The sequence below is a fragment of the Embiotoca jacksoni genome, unplaced genomic scaffold (genome assembly GCF_022577435.1).
Source record: "Embiotoca jacksoni isolate LCO1_2020_lvr unplaced genomic scaffold, fEmbJac1.0.p SCAF_14, whole genome shotgun sequence".
Lineage (NCBI taxonomy): Eukaryota > Metazoa > Chordata > Actinopteri > Embiotocidae > Embiotoca > Embiotoca jacksoni.
In genome coordinates this window covers 10,670,089-10,695,013 of record NW_027185274.1, presented here as the reverse complement: position 1 = coordinate 10,695,013, position 24,925 = coordinate 10,670,089, and the positions used below count along the sequence as shown (strand labels likewise).

Here is a 24,925-nt window from a genome sequence, read left to right as displayed (position 1 = left end):
AATCTCAGACTGTGCAAGGAAGTCAATGGTATAATTGACTAAGTTGATAAGTGAACCCTTCATGACACAGCATCAATGCAGAAAACTAACGCACTAACTAAAGAGACGCAGAGCTTGAGAAAAGTTTCTAAGCTATTTTGAATATTTCTCAGCTATTGTGTGATGTAATTGCCCTGCAGTCTATATGTTTTCTGCAAAGATTATAATCTTAAAATTTTAATAACGCTCTGCCAGAATTGTGTTGATTCCATGCAACTGTTCAGAGGCCAACATTTTAGATTTTGTTGTACTTTTATTGTGATATAATTTGAACATCACACTCTGATGGCTATGGGTGAACCAAAATCAATCCAAAACATTATTTCCAGTCTATTGTTTTCCATCCTTACCCCGTACACAAGCTCTCCGACCATGCCATTCCATATCTTTGTCTCTGGATCCCTGGCTCCGTATTTCCCATCTGGTACGATGGAGATCTTGTATTTGATTCCGATGTGTTTGGCAATCTCTGAAGCCAAGTCCACACAGTATCCCTCAAACTGGTCGTTGCCTTCATAAAGCTCCCAGTTCTTCTTCAGCATCACATAAGGACCCTCCTACAAAACCAGCATAAGGGCAGAAAGACAATTGTTTGGAGGAATACGACAGCAGTGATCAAGAGGAACCAGCAGTTTGGTTGTAAGCAATGCACAAGGGGACAGCACATACATAAAAAAGTGAAAATATAGGCACATAGAATTTGAAAAGAAACCTATACTACTTATTTTAATCACACCCAGAGGGACACAGCTCAATGAAATACACCAATGCAATGCTGCAGACCAGATTCAGTTCTACTCCACGAAGGCAAAGTGGAAACCAGCGTCTGAGAGCTGAATTATAAAATACATGCATATCATAAGAGACTGATTTTACTGTACATGTAGGACCATGCACAAATCACCCATCATATGTTTTTGTAACTGTTTGCTCCATCTCACTCTACATCACTCCAACCTTTACCTGACTTAGTAAAACACAAATGCTGAGACGGAAGATATTTACCAGAGAGGAGGAAAATACAGAGGAAGAAGTAAAACGAAAGAAAAGAAGGAAGACTGCTGCTTTTATAATGTGTTGTGAGAGGTAAAGCGATTTCTGTGAGACGGTGGGTGTATTAGGAAGGAGACACACACGTGTATGTGCACACGCACGCGCGCGCGCGCGCGCGCACACACACACACACACACACACACACACACACACACACACACACACACACACACACACACACAAGTACGCAGTCACATTACTTCACCAAGGATCTCCTCAAAGAAAAGAAATGCACAAACAGGCTTTTGAGTGACAGCGCATCTATCAGGAGTTATTATATTATGCCTGAGGCTGCTCACCCTGTAATCCAACTGAAACCAAGCCTATTAAAATGCTATCAAACCCTTTTTTAATCAAAGACTAATCTCATCTAATTAATCAAACAGGCTTTTATAATATCCAACACTATGAAGCTATGAACCCGTTTATGAAGATAATAAAACACAATAAAAAATGATAACATGTTTTGGATTGAATTCTTCATTCAGGAAATTGATTCACATTGAAAACAAGTACAATTTAATCAAATACTAATTTAATCAATACTGACATGTTTTAAAAGGGGTCAAATGAGCAATGAAATCACTCTGACACAGATCTGGGTGGAATCGACAGAAGAATCTTCAATCCAGGAAATTGAAATACATTGAGAGTGAGTCGAGCTCAGAAGCAGGCAGGCAGAGGAATTAAAACAATTTTACAACGGGAGCTGAACAATACAAACAAACCTACAGAGGCAAGTTGGATTTAATGTTGATTCACTTTCTCTTCAGTAAACAAAGAGCTTGAAATAAAACCTTTAACTTGTGTACTTGTATGTGACTAAGAGGTAATATAGTTGAAATTCTTTTAAATAGGGATAATCAACGGACTGACATGTATCCAGATGTAAAAATGGATACTTTGGAAATACTCTACTGAACTTTGTGTTTATTGTTAATTAGCAAATGTTAGCATGCTAACAAACTAAATTAATGGTGACCATAGTACAAAAAGTACCTGATGAACATAAAAATACTGTGTCAAAGTACAACCTCAGACAGCTGCATATGCATGACTCTTCTTGTTCATAACTTGAAATAGTGAGTTCATCATTAATAACTAGGTAGGTAGAAACTCTGATTTCTTTCTGTTAAATAATTTGTAAACAGGCACTTTTGTTTCTTATTCTAATTGAATTCCATTTTTTTTTTTTAAATAATTCTTGAAGAGATGAATGTCCATTTCTCTGTGCAGCCACAGATATAAAGTAATGACAATAATCTTAAATTTAGATATGACGAGTTATGAGACAAACACAGTTTAAGACTAACTTAAAAAAAAAAAACCACCCACAGCACGACATCATTACTTACAAACCGTGATTCACTCATAAGAACAAGATTTGCTAAAAACAAAATACATTTGTTCCAAAACCAACCATTCAAATGAGAATTCATTACTTAATTTATGCTGAACTTTTCTTTTCTGAAACAATTTATCACAAACACCACCATCATTATCACCATCATCAAATACAAAAATTTGCCCTTTTGTGTCAGAACATCCAAAAACATTTCTCATTAAATGTCATTATCAGAGGCATTAACAGTTCCTGGGGCACTTATTCCATTGACTCAACATGAATCATAACGTTAATGAACAGCAAAACAGTTTCAAGTAAATTCCCTCTAACAGAGCCATCAACACTGATACGCTGTAGGGATGAGGACTAGAGGTAATGAGGATGTGCTCTGAAAATTATGTCTAAAAGGATAATACCAGTATATTCAAAGCTAGAACCTGATTTAGTCTTTTATTTATAAGTGTCCCAACCATCTTCATGCGTATTTTTAACCTTGACTTTTCATTGTGTTGTAATTACAAACTAAATGGTTCCCAAAGGTTACATTCACGGCTGATACCCTCTGAATAGTGACTTAAATGTGAACTGTTAGCGAGGAATCCTGTTCTTGAAACTTTTTTTTGTGGCAGAGATTACTTGATGGATTTCTTTACCTGAATGACACCAAGCTGTCTGTACTGTCTCGTGCATTGTTTCATGAAAATAGCTCTCTTTCACACAAAGACAGAGATAAAACAGACCATCTACAAAATAAAAGTCTACTTGATACTGACTATGGGGGAGTTTAAGTTAGCAAGCTGAACATAAAAATGATGCTCATGCTGTAACCAGATGGATGTGATTATATTCTTTCAAATCATCAACACGTCCTATAGAAAAAGTAAACATGAGTGCTGTTTTTGCTTGTTTCTTTCCATCTTAAATCACTGATTCTCAAGAGGAATAATTGACTTGATTTGTGTTAAGGGGAATGTGATTATCTCTTTTAAGGTGAAGTGTTTTATATCAGAGAAGGCTACTTTATTGAGATACTTTAGTATTATGTAAGCAACCACACACATATATCAGTGGAAGCTCCAACAACAGTGGCACTGTTTCACTTTAATGCCTCCTTACGGTTTTTTATTAGTTTGCTCCAGCTGCTTTTGTCTTTGGTTGAAGGTGGTACTGCCAATGGTTAGTGCATGTATTTACTGCTGGGAGGAGAGCATCGTGTTTGGGTGTTACCTAATGTGGCATCATGAGTCAGGGCATGGCAAGAAAGGGGAGGTGAGAAGATGGGGGGGGGGGGGGGGGGGGGGGGGGGGGAGAAGGAGGAAATGAAAGCGAAAACCAGTAGGTTGAAAGGAAAGAAAGGAGGGCATGGGGAAGAGAAGGAGGGCTGGGGGGTGCACTGGCTCTATGAAACTACAGCAGAAAGATGAAGGAGCAGATCAGAATATAAACAGCAACAGCTGGGAGGGAGTATGGAAGATAGATAGAAACAGAAAAGGGGAACGTGTGAAGGAGAGATTAAGAGAAAGACGGAATATGACAACAAAAAAAAGGAGAAAAAAGGAGAGAGCAAGTGAGAGAGGGGATGTACTGAAAAAACAGACGTAAGGAGGGAAATGGGTGGGTGAAAGAGGGAGAACAGCTTTGTAGAAGCAAATGGTTGGAGCTGATAAGACATGAAAAACTTCACACTGGAGCCAAAAAGGCAGACAGGACTCACTATGTAAGCCAGTTAGACAGCCAGTGAAAAAGACAGGCGCTCTAACTGGACAGTCACTGAACTGTCCAGTCATTCATTCAACCTGCCAACCAGACACTCAGTTCAGGATTGAAAAAGCCAGATAGTCACGTCACAAGTTAACTGGCCACCGAGACATTCAATCAGCCTGCGAGCCATACAGTCAGAAGGCCAGAGAGGCAGGCAAGGCAAGTCACAGCCCGTTTCAGTCAGTCGGTTGGTCAATTAGTCCATTTATTAAGCAATTACTGCAATTACAGTACATAATCATCTATCGAGTCACAGATTTGGCCAGTGAGTCAGCATGATCATCTCCCAGCTATTCAGCTAAAAAGGGAGCAGCTGAGCAGTTAGTCTGACAGTCAGTGATTTGCTGTCAACCTGCAACCAGCGGACACAGTCCCTCCATCAACCGGTTTGTTGGTTGCCATGTCTCCTGGTCTGTCACTAAACCAACCAGTTACACAGGTTATTTGCTGGTCAGCCAGACTGCCAGCAGAGAAAGCTACAAGTCAGCCACCTTCATACTTAGTCGTACGACCAGGTAACTAACCAACCATCCAAAAACTGTAAATCAATGAGTCACCAACCACTCAGTCAATCAGCTATACATTTTCCCATGAGCAACATTTTCAAGATTTTGTTCATTTGTGTCTTATTATTACGATGTTTCTTATATTATGTCTTCTTTTTATCTTGTGCACATTTCCTATCTGCAGCTCAATGTCCGAGCGTTCATTACTTATGTTGAAGACCCTGGAAGATTAGGGATATTGACCCCTCATTATAAATACACTGGGAGAAAGTACAACACTGAGTGTGCAGTTTTTTTCCCCCGACATACTGTGAATAAGCATCCTGCACTGTTTGAGCAATCACCAATAATCAAAAAATATATCAAAGGTCAAATTTAACTGAGTAGAAGTCACATATATTCATACTATATGATATTGAAACAGATTTACTAATACAAAATACATACAAAATTAGTAAAAGCAGTTTTTTGAGCTACAATGAATTGAGGCCAGAGCAGAAGCAGTATAAAAAAGACATTGTCATAGCCATAATGGTAATATTTGAAGTGAAGTAGAATGAGTACACATTAAAAAAAGACAAATTGAAGGAGCTCTAACAGTCAATCCCCATCAATGCTCTTTGCTCATAGAAGCTGTGTCTGGGTAAATGCTCACGTGACTATTCTGCCTGTTGTGCGAAAATACATGCCAGCAGCTGTGTTTTCATAAATGGTGTGTATATATCGTGATAATGTCCGTGGCAATTTCATATTACTGAGTAGTTGGGTATTTTTTTTTTTTGGGGGGGGGGGTTGAACATACTACACATCACGTCTGCCGTGTAAAAAACAACTACAATGTCACTGCGGAAGAAACACCAAGCGCAAGTTAAGACATAAATCATGGTGTCTTTTAAATATCAAAGGATTACTTGAGCTTTAGACAAATACCTTCAGTATTACCCAGAACTAAATAAAACGTCTTTTTTCCTGCCACTTTAAATAAGGTGTAGATATTTAGAAACTATCTCAGAGGAACTTAAATACAGGAGAGGAAAGTTGAGAGTCTAGGCATGACTGAGTGGATATACAGAGTGACAGAGCAGAACGATAAAGATGATGGCAGAGCGGTATCAAAATGTGAGGGCAAAAAAATACAGGACAGACGTACAGTCCTGTCCATATGTTGCTCTCCTCCTCCACTTTCTCTTAATGAAAAACAACCAAAAAACATAAACAATGCAAATATGTAGAAAAAAAAAAGCTTTTGTTGAGGCAATTTCTCCTGCTGGTGCTCTGTAGCGTAACAGAGAAGATGGTGGTGACCGTAGTGTCCTCAGAAAGAGGGAAAAGGATCTAAATTAACAGTGCTGTTCCACAGTCCAGTGATTTAGTGCGGCCAAATGTCAAACCTTGACAGAAGCCACAGATTCCCTCGCAGACCTTCATCCAGCTGTGGCTTTTCTCATGAGAGCAAGACAGGACCACAGCAAGTAAGGTGACCCAGCACCTCACGGACTAAAACATGGTGGCCGTGCAGCTCCTTTTTATCTCTTCTCTGTGCGATTGTTACTGCAAGGCAAACCAGCAATGATATCTGAACAAAACATCCGTTTTTTAACCAAAATATACATAGAGAAAAAAAAAGGTGAAACAAATACAGTCTTTAAACAGAGCTTTAGAGGAACTCAGTCTGTCTGTTCTTAGTCTTTCCCCGGGGCCTGCGACTCAGGCGAGTCTGTGTTTCAGTCTGTAGCTCTGCCTGCAGACTCGGCGTCAGTGTCGCAGCAGAGGCTTCCTCATCATCAGAGGCTGCAAAGAGGAGGAGGTGGCTGAGCTAACGTTAGTCAAAGCCTGCTGAGGTCACCCTCCACAGAGAAAATATGCGACGGTTGCAGGCATGGGGGTGAAAGCAAAGGGTGTAGGGGAGGAGGTGAGTACAGTTAAAGAGGAACAACAGAGGAGACAAAGGGAGAGAGATAGGAGGTGGTAGTCACAGTAGAAGTTTTGCAAAAGTCAGATGATAGACAGAAATGGGAGGGGGAACAAACATTGCAATCATGTACACTGTAACACTGACCCTCACCCTCATCTCGTTTATAACAAAATAAAAATCAACGTTATTAGAAACAAAAGCAGAACAGCCTACATAAAATATACATTAAGATAATACACACATATTCAAAGTAGGATTTGGTCACAGGGTAAAAAGTTGTATTGATATGTTTGTATTTGCTTGTCTTTGACCTGACTCTAGGCACCAAACAGCTCACTGTCCTGAGGTTCACTACAGTTGAGGCATATATGTCTGAAGGTAGATCTGTCACAGGGGACACTTAATCCAGATGAATGTATTCTTTCTAAACTTTTCACAGCCGTATGTGGTGTGGTTGTTTTCCTCATTGCCGACCTGACATGTTTTTACTGCTTGTGGCCACTGGAGGCACTGTAGACTTTCACTGTATATTATCAAATCTTTGTGCAGTTGTCCATTTATAGGTGTTTGCATGAGCACCACAGTGAGTACAACTACAGATATTTTGGTCACATTAATGACTTTGCTGGCTGAAGCAGTGTGCCTTGAAACAAAAATACTGAATAACCAAAGCTCGAGCATCTGTGACTTGTTTTATCTCTGGGCTGGAATTAGTCTTTTGAGTTGCTTTCACTTGCATCATTTTGCATGCTCAATTGAATTAGACTGATTGCATTTACAGGAAGGGGATGGCCACCATAAAAAGGCTGCAGATGGGTGAAGTGAAAATCAAATGTAAGCAGAGGATGTGCACAAATCCACCGATTAGCCCTCCTTTATCCTTGTTTGTCGAAGAAAGAGGAATCATTAAACTGGGTTGCAGAGCAGTGTCTATCTGAAAGCTGTTAGGAGAGACTGGACTGAGGTCACTTCTAAATGGTGATCTGAGGTCAGTTTTAGATTTGCCTACTAATGAGACATTAGTGAAATCTTCCAGCTGGACAAGTGCCACTCCCTCCTGGCTGTGCTATGAGAGCTCTCTTCAACTCGGATAGCTCATCTGTCTCCAACCTAATTTTTCTGCGATGTTAACAAAACTCAGCCATATGACTCCCGCATTGTGCTTCATCCTCAATGGCTTTAAACTGAATGGATCCCAAAAGGCCACTAATGGAGGTAAACGTCAGCTTCCAGCTCAACTTAAAATAGTCAAAGAATGACTTCTGAAAATATGACAACTGGTTGCATCTACTGATTATGATCATGAGAAAATGTTTTCCATTTTGTTTTATTTGAATAATGATTGAAATTAAAAAAGAGTGGACAATCTGTAAAAATATATGGTAATAATTTGCTGAAGTGCAATTGTGTGGACATAAGGGGTTAATCATCTTGTGACCCCTTCTAGGGGTCCCACACCACAGGTTGGGAACCACTTTTCTCCAGCTGGAAAGCCCTGTCTGCAACACATTGGTTGTTACTGCATCCAGTCTCATCTAACCACAATAATGTTGTACCCATAGTGTCACCACAGTGAAGGCTTTATACATTAAATTTTATGTGAAACTCATCTTTCTTGAAAACCAAGATTTCCATCTTCCCTCCTGTTTCCTGTACTTTACACTCCGTTCATCTTACTTCGGGGAAAAACAACTTGTTTATTTAGTATTAATCACCTGTTCTGATGTGTCATTTGAATTTCCACTAATTTCCATCTTCATAAACTTCACATCTCTACACGAAGGGTCTGGTGAAAGCCAGATTTTGGTGAATTTAGGTTGTGGATTTGAAGAGAAGATTGTCAGTGCTGAAGGAGAGCTACTGTACACCGAAATCACAAACCGTACCCAAACTATGGAGAAATGAAAGCAGTCAGAGGGTACATTACCATGATGGTTGTCACGACAACTGTCCGGTTCTCCATTGGTGAGCTGTCATTGGATAGAGCATTTTCATTCTGGACCAACACTAGTTTGTCGATGTCATTCCAGTAGCCGATCTGAGGTAAACAGAGGGAGAGAATAGATTAATAAGACTAATAATAGGAAAATATAATGTAACAAATTGTCATTCTTTAAAGCAGAATTCATGCAAAAAAGGAATTTAGGGCTTATAATAAAATCAAGTTAGGTAAGATAAAGCTCAAACATAAAAAGAAATGGAACAAATGAGATAGATAAAAAGTAATAGAAAGTAAACAAAATGAGCGCTCTCCAGCAAATTTCCCATTGGAACAGTAGAAGATATTGAGAGATATTGAGTGAGATAAGAACTTTCAATAAACACACATTGCCGTCAAAGGAACAATTGAGATGCCGAACATGATGTTATTTCTTTATTATAGGTGCTACATGTATGCTTTTTTTTTTTTTTTTCTCCAGGAAAGGGCAATTATAAACACTTTCAACCTGAGCCTTATCCTCCTGCTCTTTATTGTTATGAAGACACATTATGTACTAACTATTTATGTTCCTCCAGGTTGTCTGTAAGTTGCTCATCAATGCACACCCTATAAACATATTATAACACAAGCTGTGATGGCTAGTTTGAATGCAGTTATCGAAAGGTATTTATGACCACATAGAAACAGTTTTAAACCAGAATTATGGCAATAATTATGGACTAAATAAGTTATTTTTCTTTTAGATGAGAGGGATGTAACAAGAAAAATGTAACATACCGTGAGTACTACAGGAATTCTCTTTTAACACTAACATTAATTATATATTCTTTCAATTGGTATCAAATGTAAATTTCAAACTGAAGTGTCACATTTGCTGAAACAATAAAAAAACTTGTTTTTACATGCAGTTGAAAGACAATTGTCTTTTGATATTTGCTTTTCAGCCACACAGTCTGAAATGTGAATGCAATAATTTGGTTGTCGTATGATTTTAAGAAGTCATCTCACAAATTCAAATGGTTTCTCTTTATTTCTAAAGGCACGAAAACAGCTTACCTTACGAGGTCCGTTGCTCTTCAGTTCAAACACGTCCATAGTATAATTGACCCTCCGACCGTAATGATCAAACTGAATGTTCCCAGTCAGGCCCTGAATGCGTACCTGAATTTATAGCAAAAATTATACTAAGGACCAGACAAATATAAAAAAAATACAACATTCCTTGAACAGTCAATTGAGGTATTCATTTATAGTGCAGCCAAACAAGCAGTGTTTACACAAATTGTTAAATTCTACAGGAAGCAGCAGCTGGGAAAATATTGAGTTTGTATGAGCAGTAACAGTGCAGAGGGGGGTTTTATCAGAGATTTTGCTCCAAACAATAATACCAAATTACATGAGTGCATCGTTTCCTGTATATACCCAGTAATTAAGAAGGCCATTTGAATCCAGTCTGGTAAAGGAAGACACTCACTAAGAATAAAAACAGCTATATAGAAAGGTTAGTACTCACGCATATTAAACGGCCATTGCCGAAACAAATCAAACCACAAATAATACATTTCATAAAAGTTTTAATTACATGTTTGAATACATGTAGAAATGATTTTCAAGGACTTTTTACAATAGCTATAATAGGAATAGGTTTTACAAATTATTTGCAAACTAACAAAAAAATCTGTCCCCACAGGGTATTTTGTGGGGACAAGTATTTCAGAGTTGAGGCTTGGTTGTAGGATTACAATTAGAAGTATGACAAAGTTAAGGTTAGAGACAAATAGCACTTATTGTTGATGTTTAGTACCTGAGAAGTGAATGGAGGTCACTGCAGTATCACCCCAAATATAGCAGTGTCATGTCAGCTGTTTTGTTGATTGCATTTAAGCATTTGTGTGTGTATTTGTGAACATCTGTCTAAGCCTTTGCCAGTCTGTGGATAGTAAACTGTACATACTAACATCAAACTTGTGCCTACCTGTTTGAGTGCACGCTCCATATCTATCCCTTGGTTCCAGGGAGCAGCTGGATTGGCCAGGCAGTCACCAGCGTTGCCACGGCGACTGATATCAATTTTTTGGCGGCGAAGGGTGCGGAAGGCCTCAGCCATGACAAGGACACCATCATAAGTTAGAGATGAGGTATACTGTAAAATGGAGAAAAACAGAGAAGATGAGTTTTAAACGTTTTTGGGAGAATCTTACAGAATGTGACAAATACACAAGTAAAAAATATGATAGAAATTAAGTCAAAGACTCTCAATTTTTTACTTATTTTTAGTCAACTCTCTAATACTAGCATAAAAATGTGTAAAAACTGCAGGCATGTTTTACTGTTACTGGCATTCATTTATACCGTATTACGAACATAAACTGACTTTTAAATATATTTGTTTGTTCTTGCTAACAGTTAACAGTGAATTGAAGCAACTTCAGCATTTCAAGCAACTACGTTTAGATTGTTTCCCTATTAGTATTACAGCCCGCTCACTTCAGTGCTGGAAACCCTAAAACACTGTGTACAAATTCACCATTTATATCTTCTGAGTTACTTTTCAAAGTCAAAAAAGGCAATGCGAGGATACCCTGTGAGCTTATGGGATATATTCCTAAAATTATACTCAAGTTAATCACAATAACTGCATTGCTACATGAAGGCTTAGGCCATCTTAACTCTTTAAAAACCATCATGGTCAGTATGCAAACACGCTGACCAATACAACAACCTATTTTACTGCTCTGAGTTTTATTTGACTTCCACAGTTAACACCAGTGAACATCAATTAACACCACTGTGAATGTAACGTCACTGTAAATGTGCCAGCTTTCGACAGGCTTACAGTTTTCAAATACAGTCACTGGACAGGATTGAAATCCATTAAAATGACATTAAAATATGTTTAAACCATATTATAAAGCTGTTTATCAAATTTGATGGTTAAATTTAGATTTCCAAGGTTTATACATGTTTCATCGGGTTAAGTTCTAAAACATTTCGAAATGACTTACAACAAATTAGAAGGAACTAATGAAACATGACAGCGAGTAAGAAAGACAGAAAAGGTAAAACTTCAGAGGTATCTGTTCTCTAATGAAATTCTTAAAAGTGGCAGTGATCTTGACAGATTGTTTGACAAAGTCATTATAGGTAAGACAGCGCTGCAGGGAACAAAACCACACACTCAGCAGCAATTCCCCCACCACACACACACACACACACACACACACACACACACACACACACACACAGCGGCACACAGACAGAGGCAGTCAAACACACCGCGGGTTGCCTTCACATCACGGTGGAAACAAGTGGAGAGATGAGAATGGGAGGAAAGAGGGAAGTCGGCTGAGCTACTCTGCCGATGCTCTCCACGCCTCCGCAGGTAGTTTCTCGCTTACTGACATACCTTGATTTGTATCCCACAAGGTGTGTTTTGGAAGGCTGCACAACCATGTCATCCCACTTTCATCTCTACCCTTTTGAAACTAAAGCAGCCTTTAGGCGAGTGACTGACAGATGACGACGATAGGATACAAATCAAGGAGAAAACAAAAACAAAACTGAGTCAACTAGCATACTATTTTCTTTTCCTGTCAGGGGCAGGACAGAAACACCTCCGGGACACATAGAAAGAGTAGTAGCTCATAAAAACCAAAATTCAGGGTACAATTCCCAGGATCAGTTTGAATCTCTAAGTTCAACTAAAATCCACTCCGTCAAAACAACTTTACTCTGTAAATGTGGATTCTCTAAATAGCACAAGACATTTAGCTAAATACAAGTTAACTCTGATGTTTCATATAAGTTCAAGAACCAGATCTATAAATGATGTAGAGCAAGAGAAAGGATGTCCTATATTTCAAACATATTCATAAAACATGTATGCAGTGAATTTAAAATGTACATATCTGCATTCAGGCTTTTCACCAGGTGAACTGACCTGAGTGAGAATAAGCAATGTTGCAGGAATAATAAACTGTCGTATTTATTCATACATTTTTTTGTAAATATTACATAGATGTAACAACAGCATGAGGTCAACATTTGATTTTGTCAAGTACGCTTGTTTAGGATAAAATACCTGCAAAACTGCTGTAATACTATTCTAATCAGCCTTAGCTTTATTTTGTGTCTACTGCTTAGCAGCAGCACTACTAATTAGCAGATGTTAACCCGCTAACAAACTAACATGATAAACATACTGTACCTGCCATAAATCAAATTGACAGTACAGCTTCACTAAGCTGCGAACATGGCTCCACACAGTCGTGTTTTATCTTAAACCAGAGTAAATAATAATACTGATAAAGATTGTCATCCACATCATAAAGTAATATCGGAATATGGATAATGCAAATCAGATGGTAGATTTTGAACCAATCTTTAGGTCATTATGATTCACATCAACACAAGGACACAAAAGATAATGTGGCACTATTAGAGGACAACATCAGTGTCAAACTAAAGACAACACATGTCTGGTTTTAGTCTAAAAGCAAAAAAAAAAAAAAAGGAAACATGTCACCTTTGTTTTATGGATTACTTTGTGAGTAGCCATTAACCTTCTGCATGTGTGCATATACTGTATATAAATGACACAATACCACCAGGAGCATAATATAGCAGAGGCAGCATTAATGACACACTGACAAACACAAGCTCTCCCATTAATTTTTCTTGTCAAGTAGGAAAAGTATTAGAAATGAAATATTAAGACAGTAGCTTCAAAACCATTTGGACAAGCATATTCAATTTATAAAATGAGCTTTGCACAGGTGTCAGGCAAACATTGGAGGACAAATATTGATAAAGACAGCCCCATCATCTGTTAATTATGCTAACGCAGATGTTATAAAACTAGATATATTCTGATCAAGGAATCAGAGAAAGTGTAAAAAAAAAAAATGAGAGGACAAATCACAAAGATGGCTGTAACTTGGCGAGGATATGTGCGATCACAAGCATTGTGGCAAAATTTGGAGGAAGTTAACATATTTCTTTGCCACGTCATTTTCATTACATTTCAACCAAATCTCGAGGCACACCAGAGGTAATTTCAAGGCACACCAGCGGTTACAAAATTTTGATTGATGGCCAAAAGCAGGCAGCTCAAAATCCAGTCTCCAGTGTAGAAGGGACATTTCCCAATGGTGATTTCCACACTGCAAATTATTAGACCGGATTCCTACTTGGCCTGAGGCTACCGGCTGGCCCAAGGCGAACTGAGCTCAGTTTTTACACAACACAGGGGCAAACTGGAGGTATCTGTTGTCACTGGAGGGATTTGACTTCTTGGTATTGTTTGGAATCATTAAAATCTTGTTATTCTAGGTTTTCAAAAAGCAAAGGTGAAACATCATTCCTGCAATTGGAATGGAGAGAAAATCTTTGGATGCACTCGATCCGGGATGTTTACAGCTCTGAAAGTTCAGACCACCTGCAGGTGTGTTCGCCGCTGTTTTGCATATTTACGGTAAGTAGGTTCACTGTGTTTATCTGCCATAATCATCCATAATAGGTGTACCCCAATTAACACACTGAATGTTGTGTAAATGGTAAGGGACGACGCATGCAGCCGACATCTGCTAATGAGAATTCATCAGGTGAATCTAAAAATGACGTTCAGTCAATTAACACTGGCTTCTGGGTGAAAAATGATATGCCGACAGTGAAAGAATATGACTATCTGTATGTATTTGCTCACTTAAAAGACACACACACACACACACACACACACACACACACACACACACACACACACACACACACACACACACAGCATTGTCTTTTTGTTGTTACAACATTGTGATTTTTTAAGTACTAGTTATGTATATCATTTTTTTCAAGCTACAGATCAGAGGACTCAGAGTTGCAATATGATGTATTTTTAATGGGACAGTGAATGTATTTCCAGTTAATATATGCAACTCCGATTGCCTGCAGGTCAGTACCCTGTAAACAGAGGCGTGCTTGGGAAGGTGAGACAGAAATAAATAAAGAAAGGGGTGGGCGGAGGAGTCAAAACACAGATACACAAATGTGACAGAGAAAGGGCTGAAATTAGCAAGAGAACACAGACAGGAGGTTATACAGAGAGACAAGAGATGTACAGTGGGAGAAATAACTAGGTTAACAGATAAGGGATTCAATTGTGAATTTGGATACCGAACAGGAGACATGTGGAGGGAAAAAGCTCAGAAAAAGTGAGAAAAATAAATATCATGCAGAACAGACGTCTTTAGTCTGTGGAATCTGTATGCATCACGCTAACCTTGACACTAAATCACAGACCAGCCTTTTCACCTCTTCCATATCCCGACGTCATGCTTTGATTGGTTAAGAAGCAGTGCCAAATGCACCACATCACACTCTGAATGGTTCAAATACAGCATATCAGCCTGTGACGGCATACCTGACTGCAAAATCTCTTTATGTTGCTTTTGTGGTGAAATTCAGATACAAAGAACAATTTGCACACCAATGATACCATCCCTAAATGTATGCGAGTGTGTGTGTAATATCTGTGAAGATTTCTGAATATCAAGTGAAGCTCTGCATGTTAATTCTACAACTGCATTTATATGTCATTATATCACACATAATAGTTGTAATGGCAGGTAAATAGGCGGTGACAGCTCTGGCAGACAGATTTCCAATCCATATATTCATATTCACACTCAATGTGTTATATTTACCTTAGGAGGGCTTTCAGATCCAGGGTATTCTCGTTGATCCAGTTTGTTCCAGCGTTGCATCAGTTTTATGACGATAGGCTTGCTGAAGTCCACCAGCTGGAAACCCGTTACGTTGGCCCCACCGTGCATGAACCTCTCCAGAGATATATCCTTAAATCCCTGGGAGAGAAAACCAAAGCACGCAAGAAAGACACAAAGAACAAAAGTGTAAGAGGGGAGTTGAAAAAGGCAGAAAAAACATAAAAGACATCCCAGTCCAGACGCTGAAGAGTGGAACTACACAAAGCACTCCCACACAGTGTGCACTTTTGCTGACATGACAGCTGACACATTAGCCATACTCACAATAGTACACACGATGAGTTCACCTGATTATCTATTCCACTACTTAATTGATTGGTGTGCAAATTAATCCTTGTACAGCTGCAGATGTAACTTTATGGAGATTGACACTTCGTAGGGAAGTGCTGGTGAATAGGGATCAATTTGGGATGAGGCCAGAGATAGAGAGTAAAGACGTGTGAGGGTTATGGTGAGCTGATGGATACTAATTGCTAAAAGCTGGGAGCCCATTTAGCTTGACCTGAGTTCATTGGCCCCTTCTTCACCGTCCCAGAGAGAACCATTGGTGAACAGATTTTAGAGTCTGAGGTTGGAGCAATACTTAATTTATTGACCCGAGTTCCAGCAGCCTCTGACAGCTTTGACTTTCTCAAGGAGAGGCAAATGGTAAAATACCAATTCAGTAAAAATAGGAATAATGGCTTTCGGTGGGAATATTAAGACAACAAAAAAGAACTGCCAAAGATTTTTTTCTGCTAGTAACTGCAGAAAATGTACAACTTGTACAACAAAGTGAATGTCAAAGTAAAGGGAATTAAAACATGTCCCGCAATGTTGACTTTAAAGACATAAAAATATTAAAATTTTTCAAAGCTTCATCGTGGCTAGTATTTATGGGTCTGTTGTGCTTCCAAACAAGCGGCTGTCCGAACTCCCTGGCATATCAAAAAAAGGAACTATCCTCATGTAGCTTGTTAAAATAAGACATTGAACCAATGCTGTTGCAAACATGTCTCAACATAACATCTGAAAGTCCTGCCATTAGGAGTTCTTACCAGGTTTGCTACGATGTAATGGTATCCTTTCACATGTTTCCCCACGCTGACGGCCTGGTAAGTTGGAGGGAGAGGGAGGGAAATCATTATTACTTTGCAATTTGCTTTGCGGCAAACAAACAGAATTAGGGAACACGGCAGGGGAGTCTAACTGCAAATAAAGGAGACTTCTTCCCATCTGTTGCTCCCTTACTTTCCTTAAGAGTGTGGCTGTGTTACTTTACTGTGCTGATTAAAAGCAGAGGAAGTGATGGGGCTTAGGCTAGTCTTTGGTACCATGCTGGCAACAACTCTGCAGCCTCTCAGTACATTTAAGGAGTTTTAGTGGTGTTGTCTCACTCAGATGAGTTTCGACAGGCTGGTCCAACTTTATTAAAATAATTAGCAATTCACTCAGAACTAAAACCTGCAAATTCTTTCTTATTGTTACACCTTTATAGAAGTGTCGAATAAAATATGGCATGTTGGGAATTTTTCCACAAAAAAGGACTAATATGCATATTCATGTTAACCTGGTGCATAAAGCTAATTAATAAATCGTTCACATTTTTTCTTTGTCTCTCTCGCGCACACATATCAACAGTTACATACTGACACAGACAGATGTACACACACCTACACACGCACGCACATAGATCGCAGCTGGCAGGGCACACAAACAGAGCAGTCTCTGTCTCAGAACAGGGACACCAGCCAATGCCAGCACCGCAGAGCCCACTGTGATGGGAGTGTGTGTCTGTGCCTGCGTGCCTGTCTCAGTATACATGTATGTGTGTCTGTGTGTTCGCTCACCACAGAAGCCAATTAAGAAACAGTCTGTCTGTCTGGGAGGCTGCTACTGGTGTGTGTTTTGTGTGTGCATGCGTAGCTGGAGAAATTTGTGCATTTAAAAACTGGTTCGTATGTTTGCTTGCCTGCGGCGTTCAGCCTGTATTTGATTTTTATGTACTACTTGTAATTGTGAGTGTGTGTGTGTGTGTGTGTGTGTGTGTGTGTGTGTGTGTGTGTGTGTGTGTGTGTGAAGCACAACTTATTGAGTGTGCATGTGGGTGTGTGTTCAGCTGTGTGTGTCATTGAGTTTGTCAGATGTGGAGACAGAGGATCAGATGTGATGACAGGTGGCAGAACCAATGGGATGTTACACTCCAACCTGAGTCAAAGGGCACGCAGACACACACACACACACACACACACACACACATGTTTGCACCACCTGTCAGAGCTCAAGTCTCAACCGTCAGGCAAGACAATCTAATGAACTTAGACAAGCGTAAGGTGGCAGAGAGCCTTGATGTACTGTATGCATTTGTGTGTGTATGTATGCTCAAAATCTGTGAGTGGACAGTATAGTGTCATTACTAAAATCACACAGATAGAGCTGTTGGATGAAAATCTTAAATCTTGTTTATTTCCAGATGTCAGAAAGCATCAGGAGTGCTGTTCCAACTCGCTGAGCGGAGCAGACAGCCTGCAAACCGACACTAGAAGTACAGTGAAAAGAAAACGTTCGACAGTACTACAATAATTAGTAACATAATACAGACTATAATTGTTTCCAATTTTTCTCACAGGGTCTCATTTTGATTACTTACCACATCCTATTCTGTGGTGGGAGGCTGTAATAATGTGCCACTGTGGCACGGTTGTACATCATTATTAAGGGTTGAGTGCTGTGAAGTCCAGGTCAGTGATGTGATCTGTGCCCCATCTTTAGTAATCTCAGTTATAGTAACAGTGCCACATACAGTGTGGCCTCGATTAAAGCAGTATCTCATGATCTAAAATCCAGCAGGCTCAATTGTGGTCCAGATCAGAGCCAAACATCTTCATGTGCTGCAGTTAGATAATGGTGGGTTTTTTTTCTTTCTTGTGATATCATGTAGCAAAGGACTACAGCGTGTTTAGTAAAGCACTGTATGAATCACAGTAACTAAACACCAATAGAAACTTTAAAACTGTGAAACATGATTATTTTTATTTAGTTTGTTCATTTGTTAACTATTTCATATTTAATTTTTGTCCAGCTAAGTTGGCTGCGTGGAATAAATTTGGAGTATAAATATTCAAATATCCAGTCCCCATATTGAAGATGTACATGCCAGATTATTTTTCCAGCACCAGTACCACAATGCTCGTACATGCGTGTATTCACAGTCTTATGTTTAATGTCATGTGCTAAGATAGATCAGTTAATTTGACCTGTTCCAGGATGCTCTGTAGTCTCTCAGGCTCCAGGTCAATGACGTATTTTCTCTCCTGCCGGCGATCCAGGTCCTCTAAGAGTCTGCGGTACGCTGCCTCGTTGAAACTCTCCACACAGATTGCGCTCACCTGTTCGCACAATTACACACGTATTCACAGGAAATGTGCACGAGTAGAAACACAAACAGCATGTAGGAATATGGTCAGAAGCAGTTTTACCATCGTGTTCGAAGAATTAATGACAAAAATATTAAATATAATTATGAGTGAACTGTTTGTGTATGTGGCTGTGTAAATTAGACATGTAGGCCGCATGAGATCGTGAGCGTTCTTGTGTGTGTGCTTTTTTGGCAGGTATCCAAGAGTGTGTGTGTGTGTCCTGACCTGCCATCCGTTCTGCCCCGCTCTCTCCATAATTGCCTGCAGTATTGCATAACCTAAACAACAGAGAGGGGGAAAAGAGAGAGAGCGAATTAATGCTGTACTTGGTAGATGCTGTAGTTGGGAAACGGAGTAATTATAATCTGCAGATTTTGCAGGTAAAAATTCCCACCAGTAAATGCAAAATCTTGTATTTTATCTCAGTTACCACAATGTGTTTGTACCACATGCTGTGAACTCAGCAAAGTGTTTCCAGGTGTGCATTACTTTCAGGCCCATCTCATTTACCAAAGTAATCCTCCACTGTCTTCTCTTCAAAAGTGGGAGCAAAGTGCTTAGCACTTCAAGCAACAGCTCTCGCTTCAATGTCACTTTATCCACCAACCCGCAGCGCTTATCAGGATTGACAATCATGTGAAAAAACAATAAACTGTCAGTTTCATTGTGAATGATACAGTTGATAGTGTCATTTCATTGAAACGGAATTTGTCACTGCCTCCTTTTTTTTTTTAGCAGTGAAATTTGATTCAAATGCAATACATCTGAGCACACACTGACATTTATCAATTTATAGCCTGGAACCAACACCAGAAAGGGAAGGTCTGTTTCTACAAAATGACGGACGTGAACAAGGTGAGAAAGTCTCTCAGTGTGATGTTAGAGTTTGAAAATGATTATGATCAGATGAGCAGCCGGTGGCAACAAGAGTGACAGTGCATTGCAGTGTATTACACTGAACAGCTGTCTTGATGGCTCAAAATAAGTGGAGATTATTACAATGATGAGAAAAAAAACCCGACATGACAGGAATAATCCTTTATAATATTGGCACACAGCAACCTTTTCATCACAATAACTATTAAATCTCTACCAAAACTCCACATATGTTTTTTTTTTGGTTTTTTTTCTACATTCTGCTATGAGCCAGAATGGGAATTGGGGAAAAAAAATAAATAAAAATCACTCAAAGTCTTTACACACACTGATAAGCAAAGGCCCACAGAGCATATCTCTTGAAACACAGCGGCATGAATAGACACAGATGCACATAAATAACACTAAATGACACAAACTCCAGTATTACCTCTGAAGCCTCTCCAGTGATGTCATGAATAAGTGTGTCTGTGCCTAAATGAATGTGTGTGTGTGTATGTGTTTAGGGTTGCATTTGTCTGAGATGTTTACTGTATACGTGTACGTTTTGTTTGTGCTGTCTGCAAATACATTAATTTAATGCTGGCACAGCTGAACATGCATTATTCTACTCTGTGTGAATTTATGCATGACTTAGTACGTGCGTGTATGCATCCTTCTTTGGATGCAATTGTGTGGGGGGGCATGTGGGGCTCAGTTTGTGTGTATGTGTGTGAGTGTGTCGGCAGGCCGTCTGTAGAGCAGAGCAGGGAGCATAAAACAGATCACAGCGTTACTGCCCATTTTCCAGCACATTACCGGCAGCAGGGCCTGATGGGAGCTTATAATGAAGGGCCCTGCCTTGGCCAAGTCACGGGTGAGTACAGCCCAAACTCTACGCATCCATCCTTCGCTCCATTTCTCCCTCCTTTCCCCCTTCCTCTCAAGCCTCCCCCCTCCTCCTCCTGCGATATGTTACTGTATATCCCCAAAGGCTTGTGATCCTGGCTGTCCTTTTACTCCCCCTTTCTACCCTTTCTGTAATCTCCCCCCTGTCACCTAACATTGCCACCCATCTCCTGTCACTTTCTCCTTTGCCCGTCCTCTTGTTTGTCTCCTCCTCCCTTGACTCGCACCTACTTTGTGTCTTTTTTGGCCACTCCAGCCTCTCTACTCACCTAACCTGTCTCTCCCTCTGCTCCCCCATGGGTACTAACCCAGACAACCTGGGCCACAGGGAGGTTGGCAGAGGCATACACAGAGCACACAGAGCACACAGAGCACACAGAGAGCATGCGCGCACACACACACACACACACACACACACACACACACACACACAACACACACACACACACACACACACACACACACACACACACACACACACACACACACACACACACACACACACACACACACACACACACATATGGTTCAGCTCACTGATTCCCTGACACACCACTATACCGTGGTCTGGGGACTGTGTGTCATGTTTGACCTGTGTTTCTTTCCCTGTGGCAGGGAATTAGTCTGTGTGAGAGTGTGTGTGTGTGCGCATGTATGTGTGTGCTGGGAGAAATAATGTGCCAAGCATTCCCATGATACTGGTCTGGGGCTGAGGGCGTCAGCTGTGCCTGCTCCATTAACTTATGTGCACTGCATGATGGCATGTTTAAATTATAGGCAGGTGAACGCTGCAAGAGCTGAAGCAAAACCTTTGTTTTTTTAGTTGAAAAGTGCCCAATTGCACGTTTTGTTTCTGCAGCTGTATACTTTATCAAGCCTATTAAGTTTCAGTGACACAAGGTCTTTAATTCTGAGGAGACGAGGCTGAATCTGAGAGTTACATGAAGGCTAAATAATCCTCGGCAAATAGACTTTTATAAAGATGATTATGAGGTGGTGAGCTTATAATGCTGTTATGTTCCAAACTGAACCCAAATTAGCAGCTACTTCTTCATGCAAAAAGGGTTTTGAAACTAATTAGAAATCTATTTTAATCTTTCAGAACTGAGTTTTGAATTTAGGAGCCGAGATATAAAACAGCAGATCAACCCAGTTGGCTCTTGTTATCACAGCAGCATTTATAATTATCTGGCAGAGAAAAAAAAAAAAGACAATATGCCTCTCCAGTTACATTTCATTTGGGCTACAGTTAATACAAACTATTTGATTGCCTCTTTTGCATACAAAAGCCTCCTCTGAACTTTATCCTTAAAACAAAGAAAGAAGATAAAGTAGAAAACAGATGAGAGGTTGTAAGGCGATGTATTGGTCACATCAATGCCTCTGCAGCACTTTGATGGTAACAGGTGAAAATAAAAAAAATAAAACATACTTTAATTTACTACAGTCTACAGTCTGTTTCTCTCCCAATCCCTGAACCCAGAGAGTAATAATGCTGAGAGAATTTTACATTTTTATTGAAGTTTATATTTCTGAATGCTGTAACCTCATTCAATGCCTTACACATAACCATGCAGAAAATAAAAATACGTTTGAAGCAATCAAATTGTGTGGCATTTAAAAAAAAAATGTTGTAACATCAGCTCTATGCGCCTTGTTAACATACTGTATTAGTCCCTGTGCGTTTACCTCTGTCTGTGTCGTAGAGGAAGACAAATCGGCTCCAGTCATAGTGGTCCAACAGTGACAGCAAAGCACCTCTGATGGACGGCCGCAGCTGCAGCGTGAACTGGCCCTCTCCCTCAGTGGGGAAGCTCGGTGTCACGAGGCTGATGTGCAGGGCACCACAGAACGATGTCAGCGTGTTCACCGAGCGCTTGTCGTAAAGGCCGAAGATGGCGAAGACCCCCCTCGAATACTGAGAACAGACTGAGGTGAGGAGTGAAGAGAAGAGGCGGGAGGTGGATCCAGATGGAAGAAGAGGGACACAAAAAACAAATTGAAAAGAGAATAAAGAATTAGGGAAATACAGATATACAGTGATATTGTGTTGGAGAGCTTTGTGTTGACTTTGCAAATGAACATGGTAGAAAGAGAACAAGAGAGGGGAATGCAGAAGAACACATGGCTCTTCATTAAATTCACACTGTGGAACGTGGTAAAACATGTCAACCATTTTAATGAGCGACAACTTCAGCCTGTGTCAGTGCTACAGTGCAATGGTTTCTTACTCCTAATTAAACCCATAAACTGCATCTTTTAGTGGCGTGTGCAAGACTGGTTTTCCAAAAATGCTTAATGAACTGATTTGATCTTGAAAATGTATCAATACGTTTTATAAGACTCTAAAATACAACTTTTATTACGTGCAGAACAACATGAGGCAGATTGAAGTCACCAAAACAAAAATCATTCGCCGCCTCATCATACATCCACCTGTGGGTATGAATTACAAGCACAAATGTTTGCACATGGTTGAAATCAAACTGACCTATAAGCCCCTGGCAAGCAATTTTCAAATGTTCTGAAATGCACAAAATCGTTCCCACAAGCCCAAACTGGTTTGGCTACTTATACAGTTGTTAAAGGAATTACAGTCAAATACCTCAACCTGCTTAGAGCTCAACATCCTCAAGATCCATCCTTGCACACACATGCGTGCAGATAAAAAAAAAAAAAAAAGAAAGGAAAAAAAAAAAGCCCTTGACCGAGCCGCGAGCTCACTTCAAATGTGAAGTCATTTTCCACTACAACACTGCAACTCAGTCTCCAAACACCCCAAAAGCTTTCAACCATGAAGGAGAGGAGAGAGAAAAGCGCTGACGTCCTCCGCTACCTCGCTTCTACAAAATGCTATCCTCTGTTTTGGTTTGACGTTCATCTTTGTGGTTCGACCAAAACTGTGTTTGAACAAAAAAAAATAAAAGAAAGCATTTGGTGTTGAAGCCAGGGAGTCCAGCATATTCAGACAAGTGTGAGCAGAAACTCTTGTCTCATCCTGTTTTTACGCTATTTAGTGTTTCACTTTGTCAACTCACTTTCTCTTTAATCCTCATTGCTTCCCCTCCTTTCTTTTTTTAGTCCCATTCATCCTTTCAGCTAGATTCTTTCAAGCAGGCATGGTATGAACTTCAGCTCTATCCTGCGTCATAATTCACTCTCCACCCTGTAACACGTCACACTGGAGTAAACAGTGAGACAGGAAGACTGCAGGCTTTGCTTTTGGCACTGGTCGGACATCACTCTGCAACCTTTTCTGTCTTTCTGCCTCTTCTGATCTCCTCCTGCATCGTGTCATCTCATACCTTTCCCTCGTTCATTTTTTTTTTTCTGGGCAGAAACTCCATCCATCCTCTCTCTCTCAGCTTCCACCATCCACCTTCCTTCATCTCCTCTCGCTCCCTTCATCTCCGACTGCCTCCTCTTTCTGTTCCTCCCGCTCTCCCTCCTCCTGGGACTCAGAGTAATTCCATTATCAGCTATAAGCCTCAGTGGGGGTAAACACTGAGGGAGACGCAGCTTTGACGGCTCGGCTTGTGGCAATTAAACAAAGCCGAGGCCCCTGCACCCAGGAAGCGATAAGGCAGGGATTTAGTGTCCGATTATGACAGGAGCTAAATGTTTTCAATTCAGAGAACTAGCATACTAGCTGTACTTAGCATGCGTCATTCAGCAGGAGCTGAGTCATGGTGTCCTTAAAGTCAATATTCTCAGTTTCTTCCAAGAAGACTTTAACAACATTTCCAGATTGTATTTGATATTTCTGAGCACACAGCAGCATGATAGATGGTTACAGAGATGACACGCCGTATGATAAACAGCATTATAGTCGACCGAGACGAGGCAAAAGAAATAGTACCTACGATGCTCAAACATTTGAACGCTAAATCACTGAAGTTGACATTATATTTAAGTGCTCAGAAGAGTGAGTGTAAAATTTAAAAAAAAAATGACAAGGGTTTAAGCAAACCACAAACAGAGACCGATTCCAATTGAAACACAGAGGAAAAATTAGACTTCTTCATCTATGATGACAGCTGGCTGGTGAAAAATGGCTCTTGGTTGAGATAAATGATGCCTGTGACACAGTCTAAGGACAAAAGAAAATCAGCATACAATTGAATTTGTTTGACAACAGTGCTAGGGCATATGCCATTTACTTGCTTTTAGATTAATTGGTGTTTTAGGGATCCGCTGTTTTGGGGATCAGAGTAAAAATTGCACATGTGAAGTGACATACTGAGTAACAGTCTGGAGCGCTGCTCCCATGCCAATTGGTAACTTTTTCTTTTTTGAAACTTGACTGAAACTTCTGGCTTAGATACAGCTTGTGACATCACTGTCTGCAAAACTTTATTTTCCCCCGACCTCCTGGGCCTCCATCAAAACTTAAAGGAATATTGATAGCCTTAATCCCAAACCATTC

At 40.0% G+C, this 24,925-nt stretch overlaps 1 protein-coding gene across 5 annotated transcripts in view; it reads right to left on the bottom strand.

Annotated features, from left to right (window-relative positions):
• The window catches only part of gria4a (glutamate receptor, ionotropic, AMPA 4a), a 100,367-nt gene that overhangs the window by 33,621 nt on the left and 41,821 nt on the right, over positions 1-24,925 (bottom strand). For 4 of the 5 annotated variants that reach the window (XM_069147911.1, XM_069147912.1, XM_069147913.1 and 1 more), the window contains exons 3-11: positions 22,189-22,428; positions 18,961-19,013; positions 18,574-18,705; positions 16,375-16,428; positions 15,257-15,415; positions 10,537-10,704; positions 9,618-9,722; positions 8,547-8,657; positions 390-596 (exon numbers count right to left, since the gene is read on the bottom strand). In XM_069147911.1, the coding sequence (XP_069004012.1) occupies positions 390-596; positions 8,547-8,657; positions 9,618-9,722; positions 10,537-10,704; positions 15,257-15,415; positions 16,375-16,428; positions 18,574-18,705; positions 18,961-19,013; positions 22,189-22,428 (1,229 nt within the window). Of the gene's footprint in view, positions 1-389; positions 597-3,744; positions 6,496-8,546; positions 8,658-9,617; positions 9,723-10,536; positions 10,705-15,256; positions 15,416-16,374; positions 16,429-18,573; positions 18,706-18,960; positions 19,014-22,188; positions 22,429-24,925 lie in introns of those variants that run through there. The other variant, XM_069147916.1, reaches the window with a different exon arrangement.